This window comes from Pangasianodon hypophthalmus, chromosome 7 (assembly GCF_027358585.1).
Source record: "Pangasianodon hypophthalmus isolate fPanHyp1 chromosome 7, fPanHyp1.pri, whole genome shotgun sequence".
Taxonomy (NCBI): domain Eukaryota; kingdom Metazoa; phylum Chordata; class Actinopteri; order Siluriformes; family Pangasiidae; genus Pangasianodon; species Pangasianodon hypophthalmus.
Genome location: NC_069716.1, coordinates 21,391,308 through 21,414,903, shown reverse-complemented (window position 1 = coordinate 21,414,903; position 23,596 = coordinate 21,391,308). Strand labels below are relative to the sequence as shown.

Below are 23,596 nucleotides of genomic sequence, written 5' to 3'. Positions count from 1 at the left end.
GTCATAATGTTATGGCTGATCGGTGTATAAATGTATTACTAAGAAATGTAAATAGGGTTTAAATGTACCACTATAAGGCTCATACAGAGATCCAAAGGCCTAAATAATAAACAAGAGAAATAAAATGACTAATATAAAGAACAATACATTGAACCAGATGTGTGTATTAGTCACAGAGAGTAGTTGTTTTTGCTTGGCATGCCAGTGAGGCATAACATGATTAAAATATTCATTCGGTATTGTGCACTGTACATTTTTAATAAAATATTATATACATAAATTTAATAAAAATTAGTGATGAACAACATTTTAAAATTTTCAAAGTTATAGCATTCCCAATGATCAGGAACCCTGTACACTTGCTGATTAATGCAACCAAAATTGGCCAGTTGAAATAGGAAAAAGACCAGGTGACATTTTTCTAATCTTCAGCTGTTTAGTTTTGGTGAGCCTGTGCCCACTGTAGCATCAGATTCCTGTCTTTGGCTGACAGGAATGGAACTCTGTTGATCTTCTGCTATTGAGACTCATCCACCTCGAGGTTTGACGTGTTGTGCATTCTAAGATGCTTTTCTGCTCACCACTGTTGTTAGGAGTGGTTATTCAAGTTACTGTAGACTTGTCAGCTCAAACCAGTCTGGCAATTCTCCTCTGACCTCTCTCATCAACAAGACGGCAGAGCTGCCACTCAATCGATGTCGCACCATTCTGTGTAATGTCTAGAGACTGTCTTGTGCATGAAAATACCGGGAGATCAGCAAACATCAGATGCCTCAAATATCTTGTACCAGTCTTAAAGTCTCTGACATCACATTTTTCCCCATTCTGATGTTTGATGTGAACATTCCCTGAAGCTCTTGGCTTGTATCTGCAAGCGTTAATAGATTGTGCTGCTGCCACATGATTGGCTGATTGGATAATTGCATGATTGAGCAGGTGTACCTAATACAGTGTAAGAATTTTGGCTGACTGCATTCCTAGCAAACAAATGTCGTTTGATGTGTTTGAAGATTTCTTGAAGTTTTCTTGTTGGATTTGTTCCCTGACCTAACCATGTACACTGAAAAAAAAATGAATTAATTAAATTTTCTTTATTCAAATGTGCACATTGGTTCCACGTGAATGAATTGAGTAGTGTTAATACAGTTGATTTGATGTATTTATGTATTCTCAAAAACCTAGAATAAAATCTAAGTCATTCACTTGTTTGTTCATTTAATACTTATTTAAATGAAATTTAGTATAAGCAATGAAATCATGTTTTGATGAGAAACTAAATATTTTTATGTAAACTACACATAATATTTTCTCTTAAATCTGACTGACCACATATTCCCTTTTTTCAGTACATAGTTATCCTTTACTTAATATACAGCAATTAATATAAATATAAAGCAGGACTGGTTGCCTTTTTATGTGTTAGTTGCTCCTGTAATTTATACTGAAGTGGGGTGACATAAATGGTGAACATCCACAAACTGGGTTGTAAGAAAGACAAAAAATTTTGGACCAAATTGAGTTTCATATCCCATTGCATCATCGGATGTTGAAGGTTCCAGCCTCTGTTGTGTTGCTCCTCCAACATTAGTGCAGGAGTGTTCATTTATTATCCTGAAAACAGAGCACAGGTACCAAACAAAGTTAGCGATTCACTGGTGTTAACCAGCAAATTACATATTGGCTGGCAGCAAAATTAGAGCCCTATGTCACAGTCTAAGTTTAAGCCTAAAATTAAAAATTATGTAACAAGGCTATATAGTTTTATAGTTAAATAGAACTGCTCATGGTTGAAAGCATTCCACCACATGAGGATAATATTTTGCATGTACAGTTCTCTGTAGAAGTGGTCTTTCCTGAGGATACTTCACTTCAATTGTAGTAAATTTCATTAATCATCATCACTGCTTCATCTAACACTGTAACTTACAGATGACATGTCTGGACATCTTACAGCAGTACAAAGTCATTGTTTCATCTCACATCTAGTGCGCTGCAGTGCCAAATCAGTACAACATGAACTTTTGTACAAGTTCCGGGTAGTTCTTATTGATGATGCACAAGCATCACACACATCCACAAACAGACACACACTTCTCACAAACAGGCGAAACATTGTGTGTTACTCATTAAGTTTAAGAAGTTCAGACGAGTGAAGTACAAGAGGTACATTCCTCATGTCAAATTCCTAATGGCTTTGAAAACCAGCATACAAACTAAATTATTATAGATTTATTTCCTCACTATCTATAAGGCATTTTTCTTATTTCTTCCAAGTAAGTAGACTGTATAATGGACTAGTAAGTAATTACAGTGAATGAATAGATGATGCTTTTAAAGAATTAAATGAAATAGAAAAAATGAACACCAGCAGGACAGGAGCTATCTTTGTCCAAATGTGCACCACTCTTTAGTGCGTTCCCATAAGAGTGTTTTTTTTTACCAATCAACCAATTTGTCCAAGCTTACTAAGTGTGCGTTCACGTGTTATCCATTATACATTAGAACATTTAATCTAGCCTTTTTTCTGTAGAAATAAACAGTCTGGCATGAATGATAGAGGATGAAGGATTAAGTGTTAATACACATCTGGAATGTAAGCTTCTTATCTTACCCAGGTATGCTGTAAAGCACCACTACAGTCGAGCGACACTGCTCTTTTTTATTCCAGTTTTACCAGTTTCTCTTTGACTGGTGTTTGAGGGAGAGCTCTAGGGACCCTTTGAGCGCATAGCTCGTCTGGATTGCATCTTTCATAGCCTGCAGTTACAGAGATCTTTTAAAAATCTGGCTTGTTACTCGGGTCACAAGGGCAGAAAAAGAAAAAAAAAAAAATAGGTTTGATGTTAATAATATACCAAGTGCCTGACCCCATTCTGATGTTCTTTGTCCCCATTTCTTTTTTTCTCTCCATTTCATTTTTGTCTCTCTCAACCACACAGAATGTTTGTAAGTTGAGCCTAAAGATGAGTCTTGAATGAAAGTGACAGATCAGCAAATGGTTTATTAAAGTCCTCCGGTCAGAGTGACAATTTTAGGAGGAAAAAATCTCTCTCTAAATTAAGGATCTGTGACAGTTCATGTTCTTTACTTTGTGTGTATGACTGTGCCCAACTTTGTTCATTTATACCAACATACATTCTTGCGGTTTTTGTAATGGGATTTATGTTTGCCGGAATCAGAAGGTTCGGGAGAATTTCCTGAAAGCTCAGCAGCGACTTTCTGGTTATTGGTGTCATGAATCTTGCACCAGGCATTTTTGGCCATTTTGCAAGTCATTTGCTAAAGTGACAGTAGGCACTAAGGGATTGGAACAAGAGTGTCTTCTGTTTCTCTCACTGGACACATATTGTATCAGGTATTTTTGGCCATTTTGCAAGTCGTTCACTAAAGTGAGTGTACACACTAAGGGTTTGGAACAATATGTGTCCTGATTGTGCTTCAGGCAGTCACTTAACACACTTTCTTATTAAGCATATCATTTCATTTTAGTGTGTGTGAAACACGTGTGAAATTCTTAGCAGCAGCTTATTCTCTAATTTACCCGTGGAGCTCAGGTTGTTATCTACCTCCTTGCATGTCTCACACGAGACATGCACACAATACAAAATGTGCTTTAACGTGTCTTCTGGTCTTCTCTCACTCTAGCTGCCTATCCAAAGACAAAGACTATTTTTAGTATTAGCTAACTATTGGCACTTGACTGAAAATGACTAGGCTGATTCAGAATATTCAGTGTTATTCAGTGTAACAATATTCGGGCCTGCAGTGCTGTCAGTTATGGAATCTCCAACACGGCAAAAGACATTAATATGCATTCTGAAAAAAAAATGATCAGATAGTGAGTTAAAAATGCTTTTGATCATTTCCTAAAGTCTCAAACAGTGTTTATGTTTATTTACCAGTTTAGTCTTTTCTACCAGTTTAGTCATTTATTTATATTGCCTGTTTTACTCCCGCAACATTTCCTAATCTCCTCTCCGCTTATATGATAATAAGTAAATTAGAAAATAAATAAATGACTAAATTAGTAGAAAAGTGAGAAGTTCAAAATTTGATAAATAGAGGAGTATAAAGTCATTGTTATTTATTTATTTTTAACTTATAATCATTAAAAACGTATGGTAATAATTAAAACGACTTATGTAACTAACTCTAGAATCAACATTTGTACTTGGTTAATTTTTTTGACATATCAGTCTCTTTGGGAACTCCATATTCAGCTATTTTTTTATTATAATGTATATTAGTGCACCGTAAGGTTTATTTTCAATCTCAGCATTGTATATCACAAGTATACATCACAATTGAATCTTAGTTAATGGAATATCTGTGAAAATTAATTAATGGTTTTTATGGATTTTAATCGTTTAGCATAGTTCATCTGGTATATTACATTATAGTTCAACTAGATGTCATTAGATATTACAAACTGTTTGCAGGTGTTATGTAGAGCTTTTTGTAAGTTTGACGAAGAGTCATTGTGTTTGCAAAGCCCATGGTTGAAGCACCAGTGACTGCTAGGCATGAGTATATTTTATTTATTTGGGTCCACTAACACATTGGCTGCTGCTGGGCAAAGCATACAGACACAATAGAATTTTTTACCCAAAAAAAAAAAAAACAGTTAATTAAAGAAATGTTTTACTTATTTACAGGAGATGTCACTGCTGGAAGCAAAAATATCTCAAACAGGCCATGTTTCAGATTTAAAGTCATTAATATACTTCGGTGACAGACTTCCCTAATTACTGTTCCTTTCTTTCTTCTTTCAATCTGTTATTTTGTTTTCCCAGTATTGATTAAAATTTTCTGCCAACCACAGGGTTTAAATTACTGTAAATATTTAATAGTAATGCCACACTAAGTCCATTAAAGCTTCATTAGGCAGTATAAACCACTGATGGCCTTGCTATTGATTTTCAGACTAATCTTGCACACACTGGAATAGGTTTTCTAGCAGGTTTCTAGCAGTTGTGTTAGTGCAGATGTAGGATGTTAAGTACGTGACTGTAACGGTAGGTGACGAAGAAGACAAATTAGTCAATATTTTGTAATTGTTTTTATTGTACTACTGAAAATCCACATCTACAAAATGGTATGCTACAGCATATAAATTATGTGTTCAATCATCATGCATTTATATGATGTGCATTTATATGTCATAAGGAAATGCATTCACCCAGGCGTGTATATTAGAGACCACAACTTCCTTCCTGGGACATATGTTGTCCCCCCCAGCATTCTGCAATCATCCCCATAGAGTTCATAGAAAGCCTATAATTGAGGTACCTTGGTATTTCTAATTTAGTGAGGTGTGGAAGCATCTGTATGAACGTTAGCACTTTGGAAAGCTGGTGCACTTAAAGAATAAAAATTCACTTGAAATAGCTGCACTTATAACGTAAAAATGGCAGCAATCAGTGTCTAATGTAGTTGTCTCCTGATTCTGCTGCTTCACAGCAAAAGGCACAGCTAAAGGCAGGTGAACAGGTGAGCAGAGACGTTCTTAAAAGTTTTATTTTTAGAAGTAGCATAAAGGCATCAGACATGCATTAGAGCCCTCTGCTTATGTTCTCTCCACAACTGTACAGCTCAATGGAATAGTCATTATTGCTCACTTCACTCCCACGGCTCAGACGTATGCTTTTCATTTGACTGCAGGACTTCTCTCCACAGTGAGCTCTTGTTCTGTGCCAAGCAAGCTTAGTGCTGATTTGTCTATGCAACCATTTATGATAGCATTTCCAGGTTTTACTGAGGTAACCACAGGAAAGCTCAAATGCACAACCAGTTGCTCCTACATGAAAACTGACCAGGCTAGTTCAGTGTAAAAACTAATCACAAATCTGTCGCATATAATTATTTACATATGTTGCTCTCTCAGGTAATGATTCACAGATACTGCAATTGTTGCTGTTTTTAATCAGCCATGGAACCTAAGAGCATTCGGAAACTTCATCTATTACCAGTACTTTAATTTGACTGATGTGTTTACACTTAGTCTGATATCTGCTACTTGTACCACAATTATGATAAAATAAGCCAAGCGGCCCTCTGACAGCCGTCCTCTAGCAGTCCTGCTTTTGCCATGAGATGTTCAGCAGGCTCCAAGTGACACAGTGCAGTCCACGGTGTGCTGGTACATGCAGAGAGACTAATGTGTGGGTCGTGTTTCTGATGGCCTGCTGTTAAACACTTGCCCCTGTTGCACTCTCTCAAACTGCCAACCATACACATTTATCACAACAGAGTGATGCATGATTTTAGGTCTTTTATTTATTTATTTTTTGAAGAAGAAGAAGAAAAAACAAGAGTCTAAAAACAAAACCTGCCACCATTTTGATTTTAACATCAGAGTATGCTGCTACGACGAAGAGCAGTCATTAAGCCCCCTCCCCCCAAAAAAACGGCAGGTAAGCCAACTGACTTGTGCATTTAAAATTACTGACAGCTTCGCAGGTGTTTTGAACTCTCCAATAATAACTGATACCCTGGACGCCCTGCCCCCTCTTGACTCCTCTCAGCTTTAATGCCCTCACTTTGTGTCATGGTAAATGGAGAATGTTTTAAGTTCATTAATGTGATATAAACTCTATGACCGTATGTTTGAATTAGCTAACATTAGATAAGTATATAGTTAACATCAGTTAAATATTTATTAAAGAAGCTACCAAAAAAGATTAATGCACCCAGTTATTACTGTACATACCTTATGCGAGTGATTTGTTAAAGGACTAACATCTATATGGCAGTGTTCTGCTTCAGGGTGTTAGCAGCAGTGGATTATTCCACTGAGCAAGGAATTCTCTCAGTTGGTTAAAGAACTTAAAAAGGTGAATCATCTGGCCATTACAGAGATTTGAGAGGATAACGAAAGCCTGCTTCACCATGAGGCACAGTGGCACAGTGATGACATATGGTTTACAGTAGAGCATAGGCCTCTTTGCCCATGTTAAATGTGTTGTAATGAGTGTGTGTCAGAGGAAGATAAACAGGAACCCCGACACACACATGGGCAACAGTGCTGACAGAATTGGGTCAGAGAGAGGAAAGAGAGCAGGTTAGAGATGGATGGATGATCATCATTTCTTACTGAAGGACCACTGGGAACACTGTCCATCACAACACCAGGCTGTCACTTATTCGTTTCCTCTCTTAATTGTAAGCCAGGCTGACCAGTGATACAGTCTTAACAACCTCAACCTGCTCATCATTCTGTAGCCTCAGAGCAGCTAGGAGCAGAATGTAGGTAACTGAAGATCTAGATTGTACAGCAGTGGACAGATCATCAGTTCATTAGCTAGCCCACTGGGTGTGTGAAAGCTCCCATGTGCTGCCCAGTTCTTTGCATATATGCATGCCATTTAAACTAGGCTAAAAATCACAAATAGTATAATTTAGCTTAAAAAAAACTGCTGTGCAAATTATGTGCATTTATACAGATAATGGATAATAAGTGAGTACTTGAATCCATGGTAGGCTTTATGCAGCTACACTATATATCCTCTCCTGATAACTCTTCTGGTAATGAGGCATTTTTTGTGTGCCCTCGGCAAAACGGCAAAACCTCTTTGGCTAACATTTCAGCTATGAGCTGTGGTCTCTCGTGGCACGTAAAGATGTGTGTGTTTGGCGTGCTAATTTTTGCTCAAGGAAGAGCAGCTGACTGTGTTGTGCTAACTTTAGAGCTATATGACATTACTGTCCTTTCTTATTTGTGATTATGGACAGATTGTCTAGCATCCATGCAAGCTAATTATATGGCGAGTAAAATTAGTTCCTACCAACAGCTGGACCATTTCCTTGGTTCTTGTACACAGTGCAGCAGGTATACAAAAATTAATATTTAGTTTGTCAGAACTGGAGAACTTTATGCTAATACCCACACACAAATATTTTAGGTCAAACACTTGATTTAAAGTTTTCTGTGTGCACCGGTCCAGTAGTTTCCCCCATTTGCATATGAATTTCTCTGAAAAGATGTTATACTGGCCGTAATAAGAAAAAAGAAGCAGACACTTTTTTGTGCTGTGTGCTGTCTCTGATGCAGATTTATTTATCTGAGTTATTTTTACTGTCGGTCGTATGGATAGTATGACCCATCATACCAAGACAGCTGTGCTATTATATCAGCAGCATTTCTTCACTCACACACAGTCATCTCCCTTTGTTCCTGCAAAATAGGAGTGCTATACATTCATCAGCAACTTCCTCCACACCAGATTTATTTTTCTCACATTCATGTGGACATTTTTTCAGTTTGTGTTGGAGAAAGGATCGCATCAAAACTTGCCTAGAGCCTGTCATTTTTCTTTCCTGTGGTATTCACCATTTCGGAAATTTGACAGCTTTGAGATCATGAGCTGTGATGTAATATCGACATCTCTCAAAGGGTACATCAATTCCAAATTAGATTTTTTGAACTCTAAACTCATTAGTACACAGGATGCATGTATTCTGTTATAGAAATACTTGAAATTATTTCCCTTACATGCTCTTTATGGCATGCTGAATGTCACACTTTTTTGCTGCCTGTGCTAAAGGGTCATTTAAAGGTGGCTATTGGAGATCTAGCTTAACTTCATGATAGTGTAGAATAGCAAGCGCGTTGCTACAGAGCCTGGTTGAAATTGTTTGCTTTTTTCACTCTGGACACTTTGCCACTTTCCTATTTATTTAAAATAATACATATAATAATTATATCTTAATACACTATATAACATAATCATGGTAATGCTTTACAATAAGATTCCAATAACTAACATTATTTACTGCATTAATTAACAGTAACAAATCATGAACTTCAGCATTAGAGAAAATATTTATTTAAAAAAAGAAAGAAAGAAAGAAAGAATAATAATAAAAGAAATGCTTTTAAACCTTTGTTACAGGTACTATGCCATCTGTTGTCAGCCTCTGGTCTACAGGAACAAGATGACACCACTGAGAGTTGCTCTTATGATAGGAGGATGCTGGATTATCCCAACTGTTATATCCTTCTTACCAATTATGCAAGGCTGGAACAGTATTGGAATAAATGATTTGGTGAGTCACATCCTTCAGCTGTCACAGCTAGTCCAGTGTTTAAAAATGTATTTGGTTGTGGAATGTTTAAAGATATTTTTTTCTCTTTCGGCTCATCACGGCGAGTGTAAACAAACTTGCTTCGGTGAAAATGATTAGGCATTCAATGAAATAATCAGCTCAGTATACACGTAACTGAGGTGTTTTTTGTTAGAGCAGATTTCAGATATTTTACATGGTTCTTTATAGGTTTTTACTAGATTTTGTGCCCCCACTTTGTATTCTGGATGAATACTATGTACTGCAGATGCCTAAAGAAGCTACAGCAAGCTTCTCCTCCTGTAGTCCCACTATTCCGAAAATGCAATGAGGAAGAGCTTAATGAATAACTCCCACTCAGAAGTATGATGTAATAGAAATAAATGTCACATCACCCTATTAGAGCATATAATCCATCTATAAACAAACATTAACTGGTCTTGGATGAAGATTGATTTGCTGTAATGAAAGTCAGCCAGACAGAGGAAATGCTGTTTAAGTGGCATCCTGAGTATGTTTTTCCTCACACAATCAATGGTTCTGCTTAGAGGAGTTTCATAACATGGCAGTTTCATAACTGTGGCAGTATTTATTCTGCGTAAAAATTAATAGTTAATTGAATACACAATAGCCTGCACAGTACACAGTTCTTTGCATTTCACACTCTACAAATAATGATCATAAGAATCATTCCCTGGTGAGTGAAAGATGAGAGTGTGTTTAGTGTTTGGCTGCCTTACATAGTTCGCCTCTGAATTATTCACAATACATGAGTATTATCCTAATGACTTTATTTCGGACAGTAAATTAGCTGCATGCTTTAAAGTCGGAACATCAGAAACTCTGCCAGATCTACTGACTGTGCTTCTCAAAGGAGCTGATTAGTGTTGGTAGCTCATGTATCACTGAAGGCTTGGGTCAGATTCCAACTTAGTCAGAAAAAAAATTTTTTAGAGAAAATTAATAGTGTACAGTTCATAAGAGAAAAATATACTCTGAACATCTAGTGATTATGAACAGGCATCCCTCCAGGGCTCCAGATTCACTGCAGTTCCTGGAGATGAATGAATGAATGAATATATAGTGATCCCTGTGGTGAAGGTATTGCTAATGACTCAACATTTAATGACCTTTCTCCAACTGATGGTATTAATAAACAGCACATCACAAGCTTATAAATATACATATTTATAGTTATGTTTACTGACTGTTTTGACCTGGGATCCAGACCACTTGAGAACACTTCACAGATGATTTCATTTGGGTTGCGTCCAATTAAAGTGCATTTCAACAAAGTGAAGTGAAGCAAAATTTATTTCTCTTATTCTTTTTACCCTGGTGATTTTTAAAGTGTTCTTCAGCAAAGTATAATTCATGGAAACCAATACTTCATAAATTTTGAGCCAGCCTTATCAAAGCCTTGTGTCAAGTAGGAGGAGTTAGTGGTGATTTTATTCTTATTTAAGAATAGTCAGGGTCAGGGTCTTTTCTAAAGGACTGTCTTTGAAAACACCTGTTTTTAAAATTAATGCTGTTCAGGTTAAGGTCTCACTGGTTTTAAATTTTAATGGTAAGAAAGATTTCCTCTACTGACTGCTGACAAATTGACAGTTCACCTAGGCCAAGGACCTACAGATTGGAATAGCAATGAACTGACAGAAAAAAAGAAACCTCAGCACAGAGAGTAAAATAAAGTGTGACATTTTCTTTTTGTGTGCTGAATGTGCAGTTTGTGTGCATGTGTAAATATTCCCCCTCCCCTCAACAGATAGAGGCGCGGAAGTTCACTGGCAACTCCACGGTGTGCGTGTTCATGGTGAACAAGCCATATGCACTCACCTGCTCTGTGGTGGCCTTCTACATCCCACTGGGTCTGATGGTGCTTGCCTACCAACGCATCTATGTAACGGCACGTGAACATGCCCGTCAGATCAGCATGCTGCAGAGGGCAGGTGGCGCAGTCTCCGGCCCTGAGAGTGCTGAACACCAGCGCAACCACCGCATGCGCACTGAGACCAAGGCGGCAAAGACTCTGTGCATCATTATGGGCTGCTTTTGCCTGTGCTGGGCTCCATTCTTCATCACTAACGTGGTGGACCCTTTCATAGACTACACAGTGCCCGAGCAGCTGTGGGCAGCATGCCTGTGGCTGGGCTACATCAACTCCATGCTAAACCCCATCCTCTATGCCTTCCTCAACAAGTCCTTCCGCCGTGCCTTCCTCATCATCCTCTGCTGCGGCCACCAGCGATACCGACGGCCCTCCATCCTTGCACCTAGAACACCCTGCACAGCTACACAGATCAACGGCTCCACACACGTGCTCAAGTAAGTGAAATCATTCTAAACCTTCTGTGTCTGTCAAGATAATTCTTGTATTACATTTGCTTATTAGCATTTGGGTTGGCAATGTCTCGGTCTGTGTAGCACTGAGAAATGAGTAGGTCTTCTTTTTTCTGGTTCTAATTAAACACAGGGGATATATTTCCAAACTGTGTATTATTATCTTAATCCCGAAGTAATACTGGGATAATTCTAAATGTCATCTGTGTTGTGGCACTTTGTTTACATATGAAAGCAAAAAGAAATCCCATTTTGTTCTTGATACAGCCATATACACTCACTGGCCAGTTAATGTTCACATCAGCCATCAGAATGGGGAAAAATGTGATCTCAGTAACTTGCCATGGCATGTTTGTTGGTGCCAGACAAGCTGGTATTTCAGAAACTACTGATCTCCTGGGATTTTCATGCACAACAGTCTCTATAAAGAGTTTACAAGCTGTGCAAAAAGCAGGTTGAAACACCTTGTTGATGAGAGAGGTCAGAGGAGAATGGCCAGACTGATTTGAGATGACAAGAAGGCTTCAGTAACTCATAGTGTTTTTGCTAACCACTGTTTACAACAGTGGTGAGCAGGAAAGTATCTCAGAATACACACCATTTCGAACCTTGAGGCGGATGGGCTACAACAGCAAGACCAATAACAGCCAAGAACAGGAATTTGCGACTCACCAAAACTGGACAGTAAAAAAGACCGGGCAATATCACAACCACACCATGGTCAAAGTCACTGAGATCACTTTTCCATCCCCATTCTGATGTTTGATGTGAAAATTAATTGAAATTCTTTACCTGTATCTGTGTGATTTTATGCACTGTGCTGCTGCCACATGATTGTCTGATTGGATAATTGCATGAATGTGCATTGAAATGGGTGGTAAGCGTATTACATTCACGTTCAGGTTTAATATATTCTCTTCTCATGAATTTTACTGAACAGAGGTTGTTTTTTTTTCTTTTTGTGTGCCTTACATGGTTAACATTCCATATAGCAAGGGCAGTTGAGTTGTTAACTTACAGTATGCTTATTCTCTTAGGCCATACATTAAAGCAAAACTTGGCTTTAGTATATAGTGAGTCCTTATTTCTTATCACTTCACACTTTGTTTGCTTTGTAGTTACTAAATAATAGTATATTCCAGTATATTTTATTACTAGCAATCCTACAATTGTGTGGTTATTGTTGAGCTGTGTTTTACACTGAACACTGCATAGCATGGTCTTTCCCATGAGAATTTGAAAAAATGAGAACATCCCCAAACCGTCAAGTTACTCTCCCACACTTGTCTCTTTGTCGCTTTTTTCTGTCTCTCTCTGTCCTTTTCTGTCTTAGAGGACCTCTTTAACTTCTCATAACATTAGAGATGCACTCTCACTTCAGTCCAATAACACCACTGTATCACTGATCTAAAACTTCTTCTAAACAGTAACTGCTGTGAACTTGCAAAGAAACAAACTGCTGTACACTGCAATAAGTAGGACTGGTGAAGGCAGAAATGGAAGACCCTTTCTGTTTTTTTTTTTTTTTTTTTTTTTTACTCCAAGCTTAGGTCTAAGGTCTAAGCTCCCTCAGGCTTTAACCAAAGACTAGCATAATGTTTTAAATATCAAGTTTAGCCAGCTGGTCTTTTTGAACTTAATTCCCCAGGGAAATCATAAATATATCTATACATTTGTTATCACTTCTGTGTGAAAACATGAGGGCATCTTTAAAATATGTTTCTTATGTTGCAGTGCATTAATGCGTTCATCACTGCAATCAATGCAATATTTATTGAATTTCTGTTATTTAATGCTGGAGGACCCTCATCAGTCAATCTAGTTGAAAGATAAATCTATTTTGATTGATGAATGCTGATGGATTTATTGTTGGGCTAAAATATGATGGTGTTGGTTTTTCAATAACAGTTTCTTTATACAGGGTTTATTGATGATCTTTTGTGACATGCAGTCACTAGTCAGGAGAGGAAGGAAGCTTTCAAAGATACAAATAATGTGGTGCTGTTACCCTGCTGTCACATTCTTTCTGATGTATTTCATCTATTTTGCCTGGTGTCTGGATTTAGGCACTGGATTTAGGCACTGGATTTAGGATACTTATGATAGTTAATTTACTTCTCTTCCTCTTCCTAACCATTTTCAGGTCACAGAATCAGAGGCGTCAAAATATCTGAATACTCTAGGTACTCTGGACCAAAGACTTTCTCTCATTTCCTTTTTACAAAAAAAAAAAAAAAAAAAGTTTTTCAGAGTTGAGAGTCTAATACTTGAGAGAGAGTTATTTACGTAGTATACTGTATAATGCCTAGGGTAAGAATAACCCAAGTTAACAAATTTGTATAAATGTTCTAATGTATGTCATATGTTAGAGGGCTTATCAACTTTCCTCCTCAGAGGGCAGCAACCATGAATGTAGTGCATTAGCACCAGTGTGGCATTTTTTTTTTTAACATCTCATTTGTAGCCATGGGAACACAGCATGAGATTAACACTAGGGTCATTGTACTTGGACATTGTCTTGCACTATAGGGCTATTTCAGACTGCAGAACAAGCATCGTAAACTGATTTGTTAGAACATGAATTGGTGTTATACAATAAGGGCTGAATGCTTTTGAAATGATGATAACTTTGCCCAAATCAAGAGGGTCAGTATGTTAACAATCAGTAATCAAATGTGTTATTCTGACATGCTGTGATTGTGTCATCAGTGCCAGGCTCAGCTTCTGCTTTGTGCTTTGTGACAATTTAAATAAAAAAACTCAGAGTATTAAGGATGCAGTGCAGCTTACAGATGTAATGGTAGGAGCTGAAGAAGAACAGAAGGGAATAGATAGGACAGGACTTTATACAGTTACTTACACCTGCCTCCAGCAAAGGCCACCAGAAATTGTTGTGGGCCAGGGGCAAGGTGTTTATTATGTAAAGATGTCTCAAGCTATGTTGAGTGGATCCACTGTGTAAGTGGTTCAATACTGCACTGGGGACATAGTTCTTAGTGTTTGATATATGAAACTGGCAGTATGGCTCCAATTTCCTGGGAGCAAATGGGCCGTCATGCTGCTTGGAGAGTGTGCTATGATTATAACCACAATTCCAATCCAAGCAAGTCTAACCACTACATCCCTACTCCCCCCAAACCACCATCAATAAATAACATACTCATACCCACATATAGCAATAGCCTATCCATGCATTTCCATACTCACACACAGATAATCATGTGCAGTATTACTTAAAATCATAGGACACAAAAGTTTATGAGAGGATACATATGAATTCTGTTTCCAGTAAGTTTATGGATTCATGATTGATTGCGTAAGGTTCCTTTTTACTTTTTGGAAAAAAAATATATTATAAATAATTATATGTAAAATTATATGATAATTGTATATATATATATATATATATATATATATATATATATATATATATATATATATATATATATATATATATATATACAGTTTTTTAAATCAGTAGGAAGCTAATTCTACTGATGTATAGCTTTAAATGAGAATTCAGATTTGTGGAAATGTGGTATGTGGTACCTCAATACTACACTGCTTTATAGATGAAGGTTACCTTTATAGCCGGGAGCTTACATAGGTTGCAGGAATAAAATATAGCATTATGATAAGGCACCCCAATGCTGACCGAGCTCTACCAGATCACAAAGAGGCATCTGGGTGTTTAAGGACAGTGGTGTTTGTGAATCATTCTTTTAGCTCATTAACCATATGCAGACTCGTCTCCAGCCTTGTTCCATTAAATATACTTTCAGTTTTCAACAAATTGAGTGTGCAGCTGAAACTGAAACCCAAGGAATCTTTGTAAATCCTTGATTTCCTGGGGTTGTGACTTCGTGGAAATTGCATACTGAGAATGTAGCCCAGGAAAGTGATGGCATTTGCACGTAAGTTTGCACTTGACATTAAATTATTGTCCAGGAGATGCTTGAGTACCAGACTCTACGGGGCTACATGTTCCACTTCTGATGAGCAATAAATCAAACCTCATTAACAGAAGTGGAGGGGAGATTTACAAGACCTCACCAAGTATTCAAAGTGAGGAAATGTGATAAATGCTATTTTCCACTTGTCCCCTATGTTGATGTGTTTTAAGTTAAGTATGTTGTTGTGACCTATCTTGGTGAAAATTTTGGCCCTAAGAACCTCTAAGCAATATGCAAGGTTAAAGTCCACTAGACAGAAAGGCGAGCGTAACACTGATTTAGGGCATGCTATGTGTACTCCTCTGTGGCCTTGCTGCACAGTGGTGAGGTGCCTGGTTTTCCCATGAGCACTGGAAGACTGCAAGAGAGCACTATCACTACTTCCTGCTCCACAGTGAAGCTATAGCCTTGTGGTAAATCATTCCCCTAAAACCCTATAGTATATTGGCACAACTTGGCTAAGGGTGAATTAATGGCATGGACCCCTGAATGTCATACTACATCCCCACCCTTCCCTGTCATTGGAAACTCACTCCAAGACCACAATTATCATTCCCACATATCAGGTCCTGGTAGAGGTCAAGATTAAAAAAAGACTACAGCAGCAGAACCACCCTCTGTTGCTCTGATGTCTATATTAAATGTTATTCTGTTGTTGGATGTTCCCTCAGGCCAGGAACAAACTTGCTTTCAGAAATTAAGTTGTATTTATTTCCAAAACATAAAGCACAGCAAAACACTTGGATTGCTGCAGTGAATGGATGCCCACTAACAATTCCAGGTTTGGAGCACACATTTTATTATATAACTTATATGAAACATGATATATTTAAAAGCGGCATTGTAGCACCAACATCAACAAACCGTATCAGGGTCTAACAGACATTTCAAATTAGAGGTCTGTATTAACAGCATGTCGTATCCTTTAATGGGTGAATACTCAGCTGTGTAATGCATTCATTTGCCAAATATGAAAGCTAATCGGTTAGCTAGCTAATTCACTTAGTCTTATATATACAGTGCCCACTCACAACTTCCCCTGCATTCTTAGCAATGAACCAAGATTAGTACATTTTAGACAACCATACACAATACAGATGCCATCTGCATTAGAAGAACAAATATTTCCCACCTTACAAGCAGTTTACGACAAGCTGTGTACACTCGGTGTAAACTCACTACATATTTACATATTTCATAATACATATTTCAGATCAAAGGATCTGGTAATGACAATCAACCATTAATTGTTAAATTTTGTACGTATCTTGTTTGTTCTCTTGAACACTCAAATACGAGCTAGTAATTTGTTTTGATGGCTTTTCATTTATAAATAGTACATATATATATAAACTATATATATATATATATATATATATATATATATATATATATATATATATATATATATATATATATATATAAACAGAAAACTTTCCTCAGGTGTATAACTGTAACACTGTAGCACAGATAGATTAAGACTCAGACTAAAAATGTAATAGGTTGGACTTCACAAGGAGCACCAAGCATCTATAAAGTCACATTCACATAATTAATTTCCATGGAAACTAAATAAAAACTGACTGTGACTGAGACATCTGGAGTTTGAGTCATTATTGGAATGAATAGACATTAAATCAGATAATAGACATTAATAACTGCTGTTTTGTGTCTCAATAATTGTGCTTGAAAAATCAGAAGAACAAAGGAAAATCCACTTTACGTATTTACCCCAGGATTCTAACCTTTTACACGAACAAGACAGGCACATTTGTTGCAAAAGTGGTTTAGATTAGCCTGAAATAGAATGGTGTAATGAGCCATAAAATTAATAGTGAACAGTGGAGCAAGAATGCCTCAATCCCTGGCCTTGAAGTGTACTAACTGGTTTGACATCTAACACAGATTGTGTTAGTGTCAATTCGTATTGTGTGTCACTCAGGATACTAGCCTTCTGAGAACTGCTAATAATCCGTTGTCTTAAGAGAGAAGGACATTTCTACCCCTTTAAGTTCTCTCTAACCATGATTGTTGCAAAAACAAAGCCCAGGAAAAATCACGTCAATATCAGGCCACCCAGCCTCCTGTGAATGTCCTGCCACTCTTTGTTTTCTGCAGCACTTGGAAATGTGCTGTGGACATAAATCATGGAACTGTTTCCAAATGGCGAGGCAGTCAGCATGTAAATCTGGCTGATAAACAGAACTGTGACGTATGCAGGGATCTCTGAACAGCTGCCTTCGGAAGTCTCAGCTCTGTTGAGATCATATCAAATATGTAACCCAGAGACAACCAAACATTTTTGGAGAGCTCTAACCCCATTAGTGGTGACACAGACTATAACACGGTCCTGCTGCTGTCCATCTTAATTATTTAGTTATTTTCCCTTGCTTCAACACTACCATGTTGCAGTCCTCTACTTCTAGGAGAAGGAGAAGTTGATTCACCTATGGGAACTGGAGCATGCTATAACAAGCAACATTATGTTTGTTCCAATTGATACCGTCATACTGCTTGTAAGAATTAGCTTCTTACTGTAATGATGCCTTCTCTAAGATTAGCTTTTTACTGTAATAATACCTAAGGCTAGGTTAGATTATTTTTAATTTAAGAACTGTTTAATGATTTAATCTGCTTTTTGCATGTGTAGTTTCTGGCAGTAGTTTAACTGGTACTTTATAGGCCTTGGCTTTCTAGCTTAATGACATCTAGGTGCTCCAAGCATAAAAAGTTCCATCTGGCTTAGTGTATTAGTTGCTCCTTTGAGAACAGCTCTAACCGTTTTTAAATAATGATTGCTTTTAATTACCAAATGCAGGTATAATGCATGATGAATGTTTGTCATTAACCACATTGCACCTGCGATTTAATCTGAGCACAGACGAGGCTGCACAACAGCGCTTTGTCAAAATCATTTCCACAGTCTTGTGTGTTCTATGATCTGCAATTTGGTATAAGTACACTTACCAGGAGTCATTCTCCATCTGATACTACATCTGGTCTTTTCCCCAACAGCTACTTTATCTCCACTCTTTCTTAGGGCCATCAATAAGATTGCTTTAAGGCTGTCTGAGTTTACGAACCACAGCCCTTATAATTTAATGAACACTCTTAACAGATGTGTCTTTCGATGTCTGGATGATCTCATGGCCTCTTACGGTAAATGTCCATTCAGGATTGCTTTTCATTCTTTTCTTTGACATCTGTAATTATACACTCTTCCCCCAAAGCATCCGATAATCATCTTATGACAATACGTGAGCCTTTTTTGTGAGCTTGACATCCTTTGTTATAAATAACAGTGAGTGACAATGAGTCACAAAATACTTAGGATTAACAGAGCAAATCTTTCATAGCTAGGCTTATGATGAAAATACTGAAAAAGACGGACACATAATCACTAGCATATTATGGAATTTATCATTTTATAACATTCAGTAGTTAATAACAGTGTTGCAGGCCCCACTTAATGTTAAGTGTCCTCAAGTACTCCTCAGGTATTTGATTAATAAATAATCTAAAGCAGAGATGTCAAACTCATTGGAGGTATCAAGCCACAAAAGAACTGGGTGGGATAAAAAAAAAATCAGTTCAGTAGATTAATAACACATCAACAACTCCTCTTCAGTGTATTCATTTATCAGCATTTATCTAGTTACAAATAAAAAAAAACTGTATAAGTTGTGATTGCGTATGAATTTACCCCTGTTGCTATAAATCCCGCCAACTTGTTCTTTTGGAAAGAGACATGTTTGTAGCTTTAAATTTTCAGTTTACTAACGAAGAATTATTTGTCTGAAATAACAGAGGCTGGCTCGTTTTAGTAACCTGTTAATTGCAGTGTAAATGATATGTAGGTCAAATTTTTTGCAAGTTAATTTCATGTCAGGAAAATTGTTATAGCTTTTTTATTCTATTCTAGGTTGTGTAATTAATAAGTTATAAAGCAGATAGAAAGCTAGTACAATTCTAAACTCAGTTTACTGTAGCTCATTGATGACACGGAGTTTCACACTGTGCATACACTTTCACACAATTTGGGCTAGTAGTTACAAATATATTTGCACATCTGTCCCATACTTCCTTAATCATACATCATTCAGAATTGCTATTACAAATTCTTTCTCACAGATAGTTAATTATGTAATCATTATGTCTATGTAAAAACATAAAGGTATTTTCAAATGGCTAATACAGGTCATTAGCTTGGAAAGATTTTTACATACATAATTACACTGCACTGAACCCTTAGATAATGAATTAAGTACAAAGTATTTAAGAACACTCAATATAAAGTGGGATCCTGCACTCTGTTTGATTTATTAACCTTTTAATTTTTTTCCTAAGCAAGACACCCATCAGTGCTCTCACAGGCTTATTATTGGGCTCCATTTCAGCACATCGTATTCCCTTAGAATTACATATAGACAACTCTACACACTCTAGAATTACATATAGACAAGCCAGACATCTGCAACCCTGGAAAACACTGTGTTGGACTCCAGTTTCTCTGGCTCTTACGTCACTCCATAAATGACATCCATTAAGATTTATACATTAATGTTAGCGTTTTGTTTAATGAAGAAACTTAATCATTTCAATCTTATGACTATAAGCAAACTGTAGTTCACATAAGCTCTTTGGGAGATTAGAATCTGTGTGATTATATAAACACTTTAGACATTTATCACAGAACCCCTAGCCCATTTGAAAACTAAAACCCTTGGAGGTATAACACACTGACACTGCACAGGACTCTGAGACTTTGTTGCTGCAGATGATATATTCCACTGACATCTCATACTCATAAATGTCTCGTACTATAGCAGGAAAATGAGACCAACACATGTGAACTGTAGCGATCAGATAATATTAGCGATTCCTCAACCACGCTAGCAGGAGTTCTCTCTTAAAGACATGTCTTGGAGTTATAAGATACAGGCTTGTCCTGGCACTAATTATGTAAGGAAAATGGAATTTGTGAAAGACTAATATCTCTCTCTCTCTCTCTCTCTCTCTCTCTCTCTCTCTCTCTCTGTGGAAGTGTCAGTGTAGGAGATCTATGTCAAGTGTAGGTTAGCTACATAACACCAGGGTGGCACCCTTGAAAGCAACAGTACATTTACACATTAGATTTATGGTTGCTTGTGTATGACCGTGTGTAACAGTTAAATGTTTTACACCACACGCACACATACAGCGATGACAGCATGCCATCTATAGTGCAACAGTAGCCTGTGTAAATTTGTAAACCCGTCTAACTAATAGAGTGTGCCTCTTTTACTCCTTGGCTTCAGAGGTCAGGGATATAACACTTGCTTTTTGCTTTGTAGAAATCCTCCAGCTTGCAAATGGACAGCCTGTAAAAATCCTGAGAATAAATACTGAGATACTGCATGTATTTTATTAGGAAGAAATTCCACACAACTTTCATCTGCTAATTGTACATTTTACAGAGAGTCAGAAGGGAGCAGCTTATTTTCAGGGCAAAGCAACTAGTTCTGCATTGATGAAGTGTTTTTTGCTCTGTAAACTTTATAAACTCTGTAAACTCTATAAACTGGCAGAATTAGTTAATATGTACATGTAATGTGAAAAAGGCATCAAGAGTCTCATCGCTCCCTCGAACACCCATTGTCAGATGTTTGCTTGATGCAGCCCTGGCGTGAAAGGACGCACATGTCAGATCTTACCAGTGAATGGAGCGAAGCTGTGTCCTAGTTGTTTTGATCTTTGATAAACCTTCCACATATGAATCACATTAGGCATTTATTTTGGGTAGATTTATCGCACATGATCAAACACAGCATTACTCATGCATGTCAGGGATGTGGTTGATGGATATCATGACACTAGACTGTACTTTACAAAGATCATGTGCAGATGTCATAATAATTCAGTTTTACTGTACACAAGTTGAACAAGTCAAGCCACTTGAGCACTGCATACAGCATTTGCATGCAGTGTATACTGAGCATTGTGTATTTTTTGTCTATCAGAGGAAGTCTATGCAAAAAGGAAGCTGTTTAGAGTTTAGATGCACAGAAGTATAAATACGTCCCCTTGGCTGTGGGCTCTTTTGGGACGGGCCTCATGGATATTGCAGTAAATGGCAAACAATACCCTCCGTCTGGAGAGAAGTGAGTCATTGCTTTGTGTTTGGCGAGTATTTCTGAACCATTTCAGCACCACTATTAGCTGACCTTTACAAGCAATTTGCGTGCTGAGTCTATTATGAAATCAACAAATGAGGTGCCTTAGACAAAGTGTATTGTGAGTGACTCCCCTCATTGCCTGGAAGAGACCTGTATTTGCTCAGCAAATAAAAGCTACAGCAATTTGTTATCATAAAGGCATCAAAATATCATCAATGATGTAGAGCTATCAACAAAGCATTCCCAGGGTAATATATATTTCTGAAGCAGAGTTGTCATAGATACTGAATAGGTGCTGCAGTGTCCAGGGTTTGTTTAGAAAAATATAATACACTGCTATATGTTAGGCACTGGTGCCTAGTTAGTACTACAATATTTTTGCCTCCTGACTGAATAATTACTTGACTGATTGATTGCTGTAATAATGAAAATGAAGCATCAGCTTTTAAGAAAGGAATAAAACACGGCTGGGCATGCTGAAGTGTGTTATTCGTCTTATCCCACAGCAGTTTGCCAACAAATACAGTTTTTAATTTATTAACGAATGATACATCCTGCTTTTTATCCATTTATAGTTACATATAATGTTATGGAACATCCATGAAAGTAAGTTAGTTGCTTTGTTATAGCAGCTGCAAACAGTCGTTCCCTCACCAGCCTTCCTTTTCTTGAAGTTATTAAGGCAAAAAAATGCAGCTTGTCATGTTATCAAGGAACCAGAAAGCACCTCTGTTCTGAAGACTCTCCCATGGCGGAAAGCTTACTGACAGTTACAACAAACTGATACTCAAGACTCCTTCCATAAAAGTTGAATAAATGTCTGATTACAGGAAACTATTATATGTTTTTTCTTTGTTAAATAACAACACATTTTTTAATCAGTCTGTTTTTAGTGTTAGATCATGTAGAGCATCTGCCATATAAGTCCTAGTAAATGAGTGAATAGAAACTATAACATCTAAGATCACACACATTAATATAAACCCGTGATTTGAATTGCAGTGAGAGCTAATGTCAGAGCCGTGCTGTTACAGAAAATGAGTCCTCACCTTCTGAATTTAACAGCACTGTGGTATAAGGCATATAGCATCACCAGTAACAAAATTCTAATGAACTTCTTAATAAGGCACCCACACACAACAACATTAAGACTGTGTAGAATTAGACATGGGTGTATTAACTTGCTTTTCCTCTTCTCTTTTCTCTTTTCCTCTTCTGTATTGCTGTTTTTCCTTTTTTTCTTCTCCATATGCGTGCCTCTCTGCTGCCCTCTGTCCCGCCTGCTCTCTACTCCAGCGGCTGCTCCTCTGCTTCTAAACTCCTACTCTGGTTCTGCAACACTAAGCCTGTTCCTGTCTAGTGCTGTGTGAGCAGCTCGCAAGTGAGTCTTTCACTCACACATACACACCACTCACGCACACACTTTCCATCCTGTTCTGTCGCTGTCCTGACACTGTTGGAGTCAGGGTCAGTAAGGCATCTGATTATATCTCTGTATGCAGTACAGTGCATTACTTTTACACTGTGTGTGCTGGCGTGTTGTGTGTGGGTGGCATTTTTTAATACAGCTGTTATTTCTTTTGCATGTTGTGGATAAGTTTAGGTTTAGGTATAGCATTATTGTGCTCGAGTAATGCACATGTTAAGGGAAATACCCCACACAGAAAGATTTTGTGTGTCTGTACATTCCCTATATATATATATATATATATATATATATGTGTGTGTGTGTGTGTGTGTGTGTGTGCCAGTACATGGGGCTTAGATTTCAACTCTCAGAATCCAGCTGGTCCTTCTGTTGGCTCATTATGGACAATTTCACACTCAGATGAGCTTGAAAAAATAGGAATACTGGTTGCTTAGTCTGGTTGTATATGGTGCATTAACGATAACTACCAAAACAAAACAGTACAACACCAGCAGTCATTGTGCAGGCTTTGATTAGCTGTGAGTGCCTCTCGTAGGAGCTCAACACCATGGTACAACTCTGGCCACACAGAGCATTTCAAGGTAAAAATGATAAACCTATTTAGCCTCTGAAAACGCAGTTGTCGGAGTTTATCACATCCCTACTGAAGGATC

At 37.5% G+C, this 23,596-nt stretch overlaps 1 protein-coding gene across 6 annotated transcripts in view; it reads left to right on the top strand.

Annotated features, from left to right (window-relative positions):
- htr4 (5-hydroxytryptamine receptor 4) overlaps positions 1-23,596 on the top strand; it is an 80,917-nt gene that overhangs the window by 38,341 nt on the left and 18,980 nt on the right. For 5 of the 6 annotated variants that reach the window (XM_053235519.1, XM_053235520.1, XM_034306021.2 and 2 more), the window contains 2 exons: positions 8,892-9,045; positions 10,832-11,391. In XM_053235519.1, coding sequence (XP_053091494.1) covers positions 8,892-9,045; positions 10,832-11,391 — 714 coding nt within the window. Of the gene's footprint in view, positions 1-8,891; positions 9,046-10,831; positions 11,392-22,810; positions 22,896-23,596 lie in introns of all 6 variants that reach the window. The other variant, XM_026917903.3, reaches the window with a different exon arrangement.